Source organism: Tetrao urogallus (genome assembly GCF_951394365.1).
Source record: "Tetrao urogallus genome assembly, chromosome: 14".
NCBI classification, from domain to species: Eukaryota; Metazoa; Chordata; class Aves; order Galliformes; family Phasianidae; genus Tetrao; species Tetrao urogallus.
The window spans coordinates 16,090,144-16,103,403 of NC_136827.1; the positions used below are offsets into that span (position 1 = coordinate 16,090,144).

At 45.6% G+C, this 13,260-nt stretch overlaps 1 protein-coding gene across 3 annotated transcripts in view; it reads right to left on the minus strand.

The window, feature by feature from the left end:
• FNIP1 (folliculin interacting protein 1) overlaps positions 1–13,260 on the minus strand; it is a gene marked incomplete at both ends in the record, with an annotated part of 57,874 nt that overhangs the window by 16,791 nt on the left and 27,823 nt on the right. The window contains 5 exons of one of the 3 annotated variants that reach the window (XM_079542634.1): positions 389–472; positions 2,618–2,709; positions 2,929–3,003; positions 3,259–3,359; positions 7,344–7,487. In XM_079542634.1, coding sequence (XP_079398760.1) covers positions 389–472; positions 2,618–2,709; positions 2,929–3,003; positions 3,259–3,359; positions 7,344–7,487 — 496 coding nt within the window. The remainder of the gene's footprint in view (positions 1–388; positions 473–2,617; positions 2,710–2,928; positions 3,004–3,258; positions 3,360–7,343; positions 7,488–13,260) is intronic. The other 2 variants (XM_079542636.1, XM_079542635.1) reach the window with 2 other exon arrangements.

Below are 13,260 nucleotides of genomic sequence, written 5' to 3' on the forward strand. Positions count from 1 at the left end.
GAAGCTACTCAGCCATGGAAATAAGACCCATCTACTGAAAGCAAGAGACATCCACTTTATATCAGCGCAGGTGAGCTTTAATTGTTACAGCTTGTTGAAGCGAATCCAAATGAAAATAGCTCGACGCTATTGTGACAAATGATTTCTAAAAAGATGAAATCTTGTATAAGTAAGTTTACAAAACAGAAAAACCAACCAAGCAGCCCCAAAGAGGGCTACTGAAATACCTGCTGTCCTCTGCATCCAAAAAGATAAGAGAGCAGAGATCGCTGTCTGCTTTGTATTTAAAAAATACCAGTCTTATTTCCAAGGCAGTGCTACCAACGCACACGTGGCTGTCCCAGCAGCTACACTAGGCACACAGCACAGCACACAGCACACTGCAAACCTGCAAAGAAAGAGGCGCTCCGGATCAGGCGGAGCGGACCTTGTTCAGAGAATGCCCGCCTGGGGCTGCAAAGCTGTGAAAGACCTACATGGCAAAACGTAAAATACACATGAAAGAATGAGGTTAGTAAAGCAGAACAGTCTGTAGGGAGGGGGCCAGGGCAGGGAGAAGATACAAGCCAACATAAATGCAGGGTAACGTTCGCAGGAGAACAGCTCTTAACGCTTAACAAGAACGTTGATTCAAGGAGCATGGCTCACAGTGCAACTACACACTGCTATGACACTAAAATAATAGACAAAGCTTTACACCGTTTTCCATACAAGGACGGGGCTTCTGTCCATGGCCTTTATTTATTTCTTTTTTTCTGAGTTGAAAATGATTAATTTATGCAGGCTCCCAGCCCAAGCTGATCACAAACAGGAGATTCATGGTGGAGGACAATGTTTGTTTTAACATCACACTTGGGGGTGTCTGAGCAGCACTGTCACTGAGGAGAGGAGCAGGCAGACATTGCTCTTGGTGGAACCAAGAGAAGACACCAGGCTGAAGGAGCTGCTCTGAGAGCAGTCAGTGTGCTGCATCAGAGAAGTGAGCATAGAGAAAGCACAAAGTTAGCAGTCTTCTTAGAGGCTCATGCTGAGAGTACTATGGGCTGCAGGTATCCAAAGGAAGGAGTGCATTTTCTGCAAACAGAGCTGGGTATTCTAACAAGTTAATTGCCAGCCCCTCTCATGGACTGGAAGCTACTATCAGTCAAGATTTACTGATTACCGAAAACACTAAGGCTGCCCTTCAGCAAAGCTCCCTTCCATTCTCATGGGTCTTCCTTCCTTGGTAAAGGAAGGGACATGCCTCGTGCTTTTCTTTTTCCTTTCTTCTTTACCCAGCACATCTAGAGAAGCAGCTTGTAAATAGTTCCCAACCAAAACACACAGAGCCTCCTCCTGCTGCAAGAGCCAGTGAGTCAGAAGCAGTCTTTGGTATTTAACACCGTTGTTAGAAATGCTGCAGTTACAGATTAACTTCTTCGCCTGCTTTACCCATGGTTCCCCATGTGCTGAAATAAGAACCGTAAACAAACATTGCTGAACAGAATGACAAGGTGTGCAGCTCAGCTGCAAAGCACTTCCAGCATCCTCCTCCTGCAGGCACCTCCTCCCTCCCTGCTGGGTGCCCAGGTGCCACAGGCTGCTCCTGCATCAGATTCAGCCTAAGAGCTCCAACAGCTCCACGTGAGCTCACAGATTACGTGATGTAACGCTTTTGCCAGCATAAACCACAACAAAACCTTAAAAGCATATGAGTAGGGTTTCCCTGTCTCACCGAGGAGAAGGCAATAGGGAGGAGGGAAGCAGATACTTGTGCCCAACGAGAATGAGAATCGTGTAAAAGACAGAAACCCAGTAACAAAGATACCGAATTCACTCCATACTTCCAACCCCAGAAAAGTACATTTTGCAACAATATTCTGGAAAGCAAGTGAAAAAAGAAATCCCTTATTCCACCTACCATGAAAGACATCTTGTTTGGAAAGCAAACGATCTAAACCAAGAGGAAGGCAAGATGTGCTCCCATGGGAGCAGTGAAGTGCAGCATCTTCACTATTAGATTTTACATCAGGAAAAGTCAACATCCTCCACTTCGTTACCTAATGCTCACAGAGCCTCGACCCACAGCACTCCCACAAATGCTGACAGTCAGAGACTCCAGATGGTTTTTCAAGACTGCTTAGCTTCCAAGATCAGACCAAATAAACAATCTGTCTAATCTGATCAAAAACTGAAGTGTAACTGTGCAAGGTTAACTTAGCATGGAATATACAGCCACATGTGTTCAGGTGGCCAGAGTACAGAACAGAATGGAAATTATTAACAAAAATAAAATTGGGGAACTAAGCCAGGCAGAATCAAGCCTGCCTGATCTGAAATGTGGTGCACAGAAAGTTCCACAGATTATTTTCTCACATTTTCTGTATTCCAATTCAGATATACTTAATATTTCTCTATGGAGTTTTATATACACACATGCAGCTGCATATAATTAAGCCACTGATAATTTTTTGAACTGCCTAATTTCTTCACCTGTTTTCCAAATTAACATTAATTTTCTGTTAAGATCTTAGCTTTCCTTTTAGTTTTTGCACTTGATTCTACTTAGAGTTTCATACTCTACAGCCTGTGGTTACTCAGCTAAAGACACCAGGAAATAAAATCTGTTTGTAATTACCTATATTCCCAAGAAGTCCGTTCATAATTGTACTGTGGTCGGGCTTTAATGTATTGCTGTCTTGATTAATGAACTCAAGACTGTCCTGCAACCTAAAAGACCCAGAAAATAAAACATACAACAAAAACAGTGATTTGTATTTTGGTAAAACACAATGTCACTATATTAAGACTCAGAATGGACAAGAGAAGAATGCAGGCTTACATTGCCACATTCTGAGCTGGGTCAGTTAACACATACAAAATTAAACACTGAACAGTTCAAAGCCAGATTTGCCTGTATGCAATGGGAATCATTTCTGGAGGACTCACGTATTCAGACTTCCATAGATGCTGCTTCCAGTGCGAGCTGTGAAGACCTTGCTGAGCATGAGCTGAGGAGGTGAGCTGGAAGATAAAGATGTTAGCTAGAAGCAGTGCCAAGATTCATTTTCATTTCCATTTCACACCCTTCCAGATTACAATTTACAGCTCTAAAGACAACCTAACAGGCTTTTGTGTCCAAAGTGATGTCAGAATAACTTTAAAGCAAACTCAGAAATTCCTTTTACCCAACATTTGTGACACTGAGTTCATTTAAAATCAGCACTAAGGACTGCATCTTGTGTCAAGACTAGTGCTAAAAACAAAAACAGATCTTACCGGATCTGGTGAATTTTCAATGTGGAGCCCTTATAGCTCATGGCCACAGAGCCAAACATCATCTCTCCAAGCATGTTGGCATCTGAGGAGCACCGAGAGCCCTGCGAAAAAAATAATCCACTTGTTCAGAAACACACTTCTACCTAAGGCAGTGTACACCTAAGGAAAATTGGCCTTATTTAAAAGATACACATGCAACATCTTTCTGTCAAATACACCACGTCGAACAGCTCAGTACAGACAGTGCTGGCCAAGAAAGTGATCTTCAAATTGGCGGTGCAGCAAACCACTGAAATCATCCAACAAACCTGACCCATCCTGATGGGGGCCGATTCACACTGCAGGAAGTCAAGGCACTAAGAAGTTTAGAGTGTAATTACACACTTTGATGAAAGAAGACCATTAAGGCTAAACCTTGTATCTGTTGGACCAGAAGTTGCAAGTTCCATGGTCACCTTGTATCAGTTGTGAACTGGAGCCCAGTTGGATCAGAGTTTTCTGACCAAGACTGAGCTGTATCTTGGCCACGGATGGCAGTTTGTTCTTGACACATCGTTCTGCGGTGTTTCCTGGTACATGTGATGGTAGCAGGAAGGAGCTGCAGCACTGCCCTGCACAGAGCATCATTCCCTGCGGGCAGCTGCTGAGGGCTCACTGCAGGGCACACTGCAAGGGGCCAGCACTGCAGGGTCACTGCCTGGACACAGTGCTGCAGACACTAACCTGAAATTTAAACACTGCTCAGGGCAATCAGCTGCAGACAACTGCTCAGATGACAGCCATCATAGCTGTGTGCTTTCAGCGACTGAGATGACCAACCCTTTATACAGGGCTGTTTCTTCTCTAGGCTGGCAGCATATGAGGACTGGTTCTCCATTTCTATCTTGCCCTGAGTAATTCAAAACATTGTGGTCGCTCACCCGCAGCGCTGAAGCAGCTCACAGGTATCGGAGGTGTGTGATAACTCAGAACACTTCCTCAGAGTAATCCTTCCTAAAAAGGACCCTGAAACCAGGCACGGAAATAGCCTCGTGTTTGGAAATTACTAAGTGCCTGTATCTCTGTATCCCTTATCCAAGCCCTGAACAAGCAGGCTCCTCACCCTGGTTCCTAAATAGGCTTGGGATTTATCTCACTATTTTGCCCAGCGTCAGGCAGTGAGCTCAGAGCGCAATCAAGGATGGGTGTCCACACCTCGGGTTCCTACCAGCAATGAGGTGTGATATGGAGATGGCCACTCCATGTTGCTACTCATGCTACCCCTCAGAACAAGGACAAGAACAAGGAAATGCTAATCAGCCAAAAAGCAGCACACTTGTAGCACTTCTCAGCTTTTAGTTCTTCTCAAGCACTCTCAATTAAGATGGCAGAACATTAACAGCCGTACTATTAACCTCTGAAATCTGCTATCAGTGCAAGAAAGATAGGGGACAACTAAAATAGCAAGCACAGCTATAAAAATGAGGATGGAATTACGAAGTTTGTGGGCGTTCATATGACAGGGCAGAATCTGATGGCTTGCTGGGGCACAGAAATGCCCAGCTTTACTCCCCAAGATTTCACACTGCCTTCTGGTCTGGGTGAACTGGAGGTAGGATGGGAAAACCGATCGTTAGAAGTGGTTGGTACAGCTCAGGAGCTCCAAGGAAGGAGAAGCATGAATGGTAACGCCTCTGGGAAATGATGGGTCTGTCAGCATCACCAAATCCCAATGTAAGAACACTGCAATTACTACTTTCAAATATATTATGGCTGTTACTTTTAAATCTGTTGCAGATCTCCAGCTGAAGAAGTTCTTCTGAGCAAATGTCAAGCCCTTATGGTCACTTTTGGTTTCAACTTCCTGCTACAGTGCAAAGCTAATTCTAAACATGAGGGAAGAAACACTTCCAAATAACTTATTGATTTTACTTGTCAAGAAACCAAATTAAAAACAGAAAATGAAAATCAGCTGCTTTCAAATTTAATTACAGAGATTTCCCTTTTCCCTGAAAGACAGAGACAAGCAATGCTGAAGGCACAGAGCGTGGTACAGTGCACCCTTGGTCTCCCTCAGTCTGGCATTTCACCTGCACCTCATGATGATAACTTCACTTTGCATAACAGAAGGCGCACATATTTAATGCAGTGAACAAGGAAACGCTGCTACAGCTCAACTCTTTGCCTTTAATTCTGCAAAATAAAGATCCCTTGAGACCAAAGTAGAGCGCAATCAACTGAGGAAAGGGGTTAAATATTAAAAACACAAATGAAAAATAGCCAAGGAGCATCTGGCAAAAAGGGCCCATCCCCCAGCACCGGCAGCTTGGACACAAACCAATGCCCCAGGTCATATTTACAAGCATGCATTTAAAAAAAGATCGTAAAATACCAACAAGTGTTTCTTATTGCACATTAGCATACGAGAGGTTGTAAAATTATCATTATTTGGAAATTAGATTTTTGCATTTATTACCTCCAGCATTTACTGTTTACTGTACATAATGTCCTATCAACAGCTGAGTACGTATATAAATGAACAATGCTATAGGTGTATCTCAAATGTCATCACCAACAGATCGGGGGGACTTTCAGCCCTGAAAACACAGACTGACAGGCACAGAAGAGGTAACGTTAGAGCAATAGTGTGCAAAAACTGGCACTGCATTTCCAAAGAACAATCAAAAATGAACCTTAAGTTCAACGCATACTGAAACGAGGAAACCGAGAACAATACAAAAAGTCCTGTTAACATTGTATTGTTTGGGCTTCCATTTTACACCACTGAAAAGGCAACAGAAGAACACATTAAGTAGCTTCCAAGGGTACAGAATAGAACAGTTAGACGATAGAAAATAGCGGGCTGGCCGATGCTTGGACAAACTTGCTAGGACCCTTTCATGCACAGCTTGAAAAGAGTACAGGGAATGCAGTAAATGATTCACAGCAATGCTCTTTGGAAAACCAACTTAAGCTGGAAGCTTCTTGCACACTTTCTGAGCCAGACACGGCCACGCATCCATTCACTAAGACAGTGACTAGGTGATAGACATGAGGAAATGAGGACTTCAAAAGGAAAACTCCCCACAACTTTAAAATATTCCGCCATGCTAACCATGAAAATTAATTTTCTTTAATTCTTGACCATTGTTTGCACAGAGGCTGCCCAGCAGGAGAGATAATTTCAGGATAGTGGGGGAACATCATTTGTCTTGGTCAGACAATACCCAAAGGAGGCTATTCTGTGCTGCAAGGAAGCTGCTAACCACAGCAAAATGCCCTTCCAGGAAGGCAGGAATGGAAAGCAGACCTTCAGCCTTCACCTTACTGAAGCTGTGGAAAAGAGCGTGATGAGAAAGAGAAAACAGGAATATGCAGCTCGCCAAATATAGCAAGAGCCAACATGACAGTATGAAAGTCAGCAGCGAAAGGTTCTTCATTTGTATCTGTGGTAGATTAAGACATCAGTAGTACTGTACTTCAGAATACGGCGCAGAGATAGCAGCTTCCCTCAAACACACAATTACTTCATTACAAAGAGTGGAAGGGCTTAGTTCTATTTTAGGGTGGCTTAATATAAAACACTTGTGATCCATGGAAGGGGAGATGACAGTAATATATCCGTGTCAGATGACTCCAGCTACTCTCATGGCCAAAATCTCTTACGTAAAATGCAACGCAAGTGCACTGGATCCCTCGTTATAAAGCTGTTACACAGGCTGTCCCCATAGAGAGCATATTTCTGTGGTGCTTCCCTGGCATTTAGCTAAGAAGTAAAACAAACTACCTCGTTTTTACCAAGATAGGATACGTATGCCAAGTGTGATCATACTGAACGAGTGTTATCACCAGGTCACAAGACAGAACAAATGCCTTGGAGAAGCTTCTGCTACTCAACACCCATCCTGAGAGCCCCAGCTGGTTGGTTTTAAACGACAAACTCAAAGCTACAGAGTTAAACATGGTTCAGTCAGAACCAAAGCCTGGTTTTGATTGGAAACTTCTCTGCACCACCAGCATATAATTTTGAGTGTTTTAAAACATTCAGTACCTCACCTGTTGTGTATATTTGACAGCTACACCAAAAAAAGGAAGGGAAGTCTCACCTGATATTTTGGGCATTGTTCCTTTGCATCGGAGAATGAGGAGGATGAATTGATTGAACTATCCAAAGAAGAAGAGCTATCTCCTCCAGGCTTCAGCTGGCAACATTTCCCAAACACTCGCACCTGAGCATCGCTGCAGAGTTTCTGAAATACAGACATGTACCACAATAAGACCCACAGCCACGAAATCACCAATGAGCAACACTGCACCTACCTGTTCAGGTAAGACATTGAACAGTAGAACAGCTTATGCCCCAGGAAAACATTTAACAGAACATTTATTACATCTCTTGCAGCGTGGCTGGAGGAAAGCAAGCTGAGCTGTTTTAATCCTAACGAGCCAGGAGCCAACAGCTCGCTCCAACTCCATCTTCCCAAGCAGCCACCCATCTCTGAAGCTCTACCAGGCTCAGGAGGAAGGATGGCCACAACAAGGGGCTCCCTATGCTGTCGCTGCACTGCTGCTGCCCACTGGGACAGAGGTGGCACAGCAGTGACATGCACAGCCTGCACCAGTGCAGGACAGACTGCAGTGATGGGCAGCTCACAACGTACAGAAACACACAGATCAGGAGCGACCGAGCCAAACAGCCCAGACTTTGGGAGAGATTCATGTTCCAAGTTGAAGTGGAGAGAAGAGGTGCAACTTGCAGCTCTCCCAGTTGTTCCCAAGTCCCTGGTCTTTTAGAACAGCAGCACAGAGGCGACACGTTCCTTTTGCTTTTGCTATGAGCGTGCTGTGGGGCTGAGCATGGACAGAACTGAAAACCACAGCTGGTGTTACAGAAAGGCCAGAGAAATTTCACACAAGGATGGAGAAATGGTCCAAGCGGTGGTTTCTGAAATGGTGTTCAGAAAGTGTAGCAAAACGAGAGTTATGAGGGCTCAGAAAGGGCTGCAGCCAGAAGGCTGATCTCTGCAGGGACCCTATGCACGCAGTATTACCAGTACTGGACTGGAGGTGCTCCACCACTGTTTGGTTCAAAATCATTCGTCATTTCACCTTTGAATCCCAGCAGCCTCAGCAGAATCAGCACACACGTTAATTAATGCCATCTAGGTATGAGGCAACCCTCTGCACCGAAAGATCTCAAAGGACTTTCCGCGTGCTCATTAAACTTCAAAACACCCACGCAAGGTTGGGATTATTTACATTTGCTGGTGTGCAGCACTGAGAGACAGAAATAGTCTGCACCACTTCACATTACGCACCAACTGCCCTAAGACTCTCTCTATTAACGTTTCCTACTCAATCACCAAACCAGCAAGAGCAGGCTGGAAGCAAAGAAAACTGGAAACAAGGTTCAAAGGACAGATGGAAATGCAAAGTGCTATTACATGGCACAGCTTCATCTCCAGACTCACAGGCTTACATCACGAGGTCCCACTTCAGGCAAGAACATAAGCATGTTTCAATCTTTGATAGCTACAAAGAAAAGGAAAAAGTAGAATAGGGGAAGGGTGAAATCTCCAGTTCTGGACAGTGCTAACTCTGCACCTCTGCTCAGCCATCAGCCACAGCTGTACACAAGCAGGCTGCACGCACTGCTGGAAGGACGGCAGATTTTGGCAACGGGAATCCCATGCCTGTACCCCAGGCTGTGCAGGTTGATGTTGTGTTTTGGTTTTTTTTCCCATCGCGTGGTTTTCATTTGGGCCAAACCGTGGGCAGATTTAGGCAAAACAGTGGAAAATGTCGGGGTTTACTGAGCTCCACATGGCAGTCTGCACGGCTGCTCCAATTATAGAGCTGCTGCCACAGACAGCCTTAAGGAAAAATGTGCAGACAAATCAGTAATTCTGTGGCAGAGGGGAAGGAAGCATTCAGCAGCCGCCGAGTCCTGTGCTTCTCGGACATGCATGCCCTCCCATAGTAGTATCCTCTCATTGCAACACACTGGTGAGCACGTTGAATTCATGCAATACGTAGATTTGCTAATGCCTCGTATCTGCAGCTCGAGCACAGTACACAATGGCTGGAACATGTGAATGATAATCATATGACTTCAGTAGGAACTCGTGAACTAGAATTGCATTTTATCTCTGACACAAACAACAATGTCCTAGGCTAGGCAAGCATCATGTGATAAAACCACATAAAATCCACAGGGTTACAGCAGCTTTTGCAGGCAAACCACATTTCAGCTTGCATTTTTCATCTGATGTTGAAAGTTCCCTCTAAAATCTACTATTACAATTGAGCTTCCTTCAGACTGTAAAGCCAATAAATGCATTTTTACAAGTGCAGCATTTTCTGTGCATTAAAAGAATAGGCTGAGTTTGCAAATTACTGACTTTAAATTCATTTTTCCTCCTCCTGCATTTTTCTGCAGAGATCCACCAGGGAGTCTGGCATCTTGAGGCAGCAGCTGCCGAATTTAAACAGGGAACCAGAAAAATGGTCATTTGGTATTTACAGCAGTATTTAATGAACCAAGACTCCTGTAAGAAGTCAGTAAAGGAGGCCAGGATCTTTCAGAAACCCAGCTTTACAGAACGTTGCACATAAAATCTCACCTAAAATACAGAATACTAGCAAACTGGGGTTGTTGCACCGTTAAAAACATCTCACGTGCTTAAGAATAACCTGTTGGTCAATGAGATCCAGCACCTGCAATGTCCCTCTCCTCCACAGTTACTAACTACAAAAGGTCATTGCAATTTTAGATGCACCCAGATAGCATGCAACAAAGGAGTGGGATTGTTTGCATTCCAGTATAACATCCAAAGCATAAGCAAGGTGGAATTCCAAATTATTTTTGAATTGCATGAGGAAAATTTTCTAAGCCATGGGCTTTCCTTCCAAGTACACACAGTTGCAATAATGCACTCTCTAGGCACAGAGCATCTGGATGCTGCAGGCACTGCCGGTGCCATGCTGCTTTCCCTACAGTGGCCGTGCTCCTTGTTCTTCCTCTGCCAGCTCTCTGCAGATACAGCCCAGCTCCAAAGACTTTCCGACAGGCACAGTTCTTACATTAGAGGTCATAATTTGCTGGAAGACGTGGAGACCTCCTAGGTAGTTCTGAAGAAAACATCCAGCGGATGGCCTTTATGGTAAAACAAAGCACAAAGTAGGTTTCTGCTCCCGGAATCTCTTTTCTCCACTTCTACCAGCAAAAACTTTTAACTCTTTGCCACAAGGTCTGTAAATTCTTCAGCAAGTGGAAAGAACACACACAGTGCTATGCACAGGAGGAGGAATTTCCACTGAGCAAGTCTGGGTTTGGGAATAACAAGACAGTCAAGAAGAGCCCAGTGCATTGAACTAATGCCAGGCTGTGAGCGTGTGTGTTAGGGGCTGCAAGTGACAGAAGGAAGAGAAATGTCATCGTATGTTTTACACTCTCCTACCACTCTGCAACAGCCGGAGCTCAAATATCACTGTGGTGGTGGTTACGGAGAAATCTGTATTCAAATAAGGTTGCCATTATTTGGAAGCACCGTACCCCATTTCCAGAACAGGCTATTAAGCAAAGAGTAGCACACAAAGCTGAAAAATTACTCCAAAATTGATAACTCTTCTGCTTTACTAATAGGTGTTGGGCTGAATGTGTAATGAATACATGCACCTGTCTAGGAGTGGGCACTCTTTCCTTCCCTTGCAGCGCTGCTGTAAAAATCTGGGTCCCTCTCTTAAAAGGCAGATGTCAAGAGCTGGTTTCTCACTTGATTTCCAGAGCAGCCAAGTTCCTCTATTACTCACAGGAGAATGGGAAAAGTAAAAAGATAAGCCACTGCCTCCTCCCTGGGGTTCTCCAGTTCCTGTTCCTGTGCACAGGAAGGGCAGAGCTGGGAAGGAGGGCTGGGTCTGAGCTCCTTTCTGCTGGTGCCTTTATCTGCTGGCCCTGCCACTGTGGAAACCTGTCCACTGCGTGCCAGATAGAGACTGGAGTCTCGATTTCACACAACTCACCTAAAAGCAAAAGGCTCGCTATCCGATTACTAATCCCTCAAAGCAATTTGCTGCTCAACATTTATCCAGTGCTGTAGTATATTGGAGCACGCAGTTAATCCTGGCTTGTTTAAAACAGCATGCCATTTTTTTTTACTTTGGGATAAATATGACATTTGGAGTGAAAGAAACTGCCACACTAGGAGTATCAAGTATCGTATGACCTTTCAGTTAAATTGTCCCCAAAATAAAGATGACAAGGTTACACAGCAAAGGTGACTCTTTTGCTCCCCAAATCTAAGCCCACGCTCTTTTTTAAAGTTGCAACTCTAGATCTCAAACTCTGTATCCCTGGTCCTCTCTCTCTCTTACATTTCTTCCAAAAAAACCCATAGAGCATTCTGGGTGCTTGAAGCAAGACACTGCCCTCTTCCCATTCTTCTCCTTGCACCCTTCCCAGCCAAACCAGCTCTGGATCTGGACAGTGCACAGTTCAGCTCTCGCTTTCTTCTCTCCTTCCTCATCCTCCTGCTCCCTCCACACCTTCCTCCAGGCTCTTCTTTTGACTTAGGAAATCTTTCCGCTTTGTACAGTCAACCAACATCTTTCTGTGGTCCCCAGCAATAAATGCTTCCCTGTCATGGACAACACAAAAGGAAGACAAGCAGTTAAACCGAACCGCTAGAAACTGAATCCATTCGGTTGGAAGCAAGGTTCCCCTCCCAGCTTCTCCCATTTCCTCCCACTTCTCCCTTGCAGCACCATTTCTGTGGCCCTGTCCCGTTCAGTCGCCAGCCCTGCGCACCCCAGCTGGCCTTTGCACGGTGAGTGCGACATGACTGCACAGAGAGCAGCAGCACGGTGCAGCATGGCAGCAGTCTTCACAAAGGTTAGTGTGAACCGGTGTCAGGGTTGGGAAACCAAGCACTGAGGCAAAGTCAGGAAACGCAGAACGAAGGCTGAGAGCTCAGTGCTGGCTGGGCCACCTGGGGCCTGCACCCTCAAAGCAAACAGGAGCTGCGTGTCACGCTTGGGTTGAAGGGCAGAGCTCAGGAGTACCTGCGCTCACACACCGGGGCTGGAACACCGCCTGCACTGCAGCACGGCCACGGGAAGGAACAGAGCAATGAGCATGCTGGCAGAGCGCAGCCACGGGCTGCAATGCGGAGCAAGACATGCAGTCTCACTGGAAATGAGACCATGAGGAGGAATGAGCTCAGAAGTAATTCTTGAGGGGAGGCAGTGGGGTGGCACTGGCCCAATGCTCCGCTAGCCGCTGGGCTGAGCAAGTCCACGGGATGTGCATGTCTGGGTTGGGCTCAGGCTGTTTAGCAGAGGCGTCAGCAATGCCCACCTCTGTCACACCTAACACACAAATGCCTGCTCGTGACCTAGTGTCAAAGAACACCACTCTCTGATGGGCACCCTGACCCCTGAGAAGATGAGGCAGCTGCCAAGGCACCGCACCATGTACCTGTTAGCAGGGACCGACCCATTGACAGGCCATCCCCTGAAAAGCGAAGGGAGAACCTCTTCTGCTTAGCACCAAAAAAGGCATAGGGCTCACAACGGGGAATCTCGGCCTCCATCCACAAGCCAAGAGCCCACAGCTGCCGGCAGTGGCAGTCTGGGTGGAAATGCCTGGCACAGCCTTCGGCCAACATTCCTGGTGCCGAGCCACCAGGCTGCCTCACGGAGCTTAACTCTGTCAGGACCTGGGGCACACATCGCTCCTGCAGCACACAGCAGAGCACAGGCACCCATGGGTCAGCATCCTCAAAACGGGACAGAAGCAGGGAATGAGCCTGCTGAGAAGCGGGGCTATTCACCATTCATTCTCCCTCCAGTCCTGAAGTCCCGAAAAGCAAGGTATTTTATCAGTGCTATGTAGACTTCAGAACTAAAATGCAGCAAAATGACAATCTTTTATCACAATTAGATATCATTACTGCAATGCAGAAACATCTCAGCAGCCTTCTGTCCAGCTCTACATGACAAGTTCTCCCAAAATTTCTGTTTTCC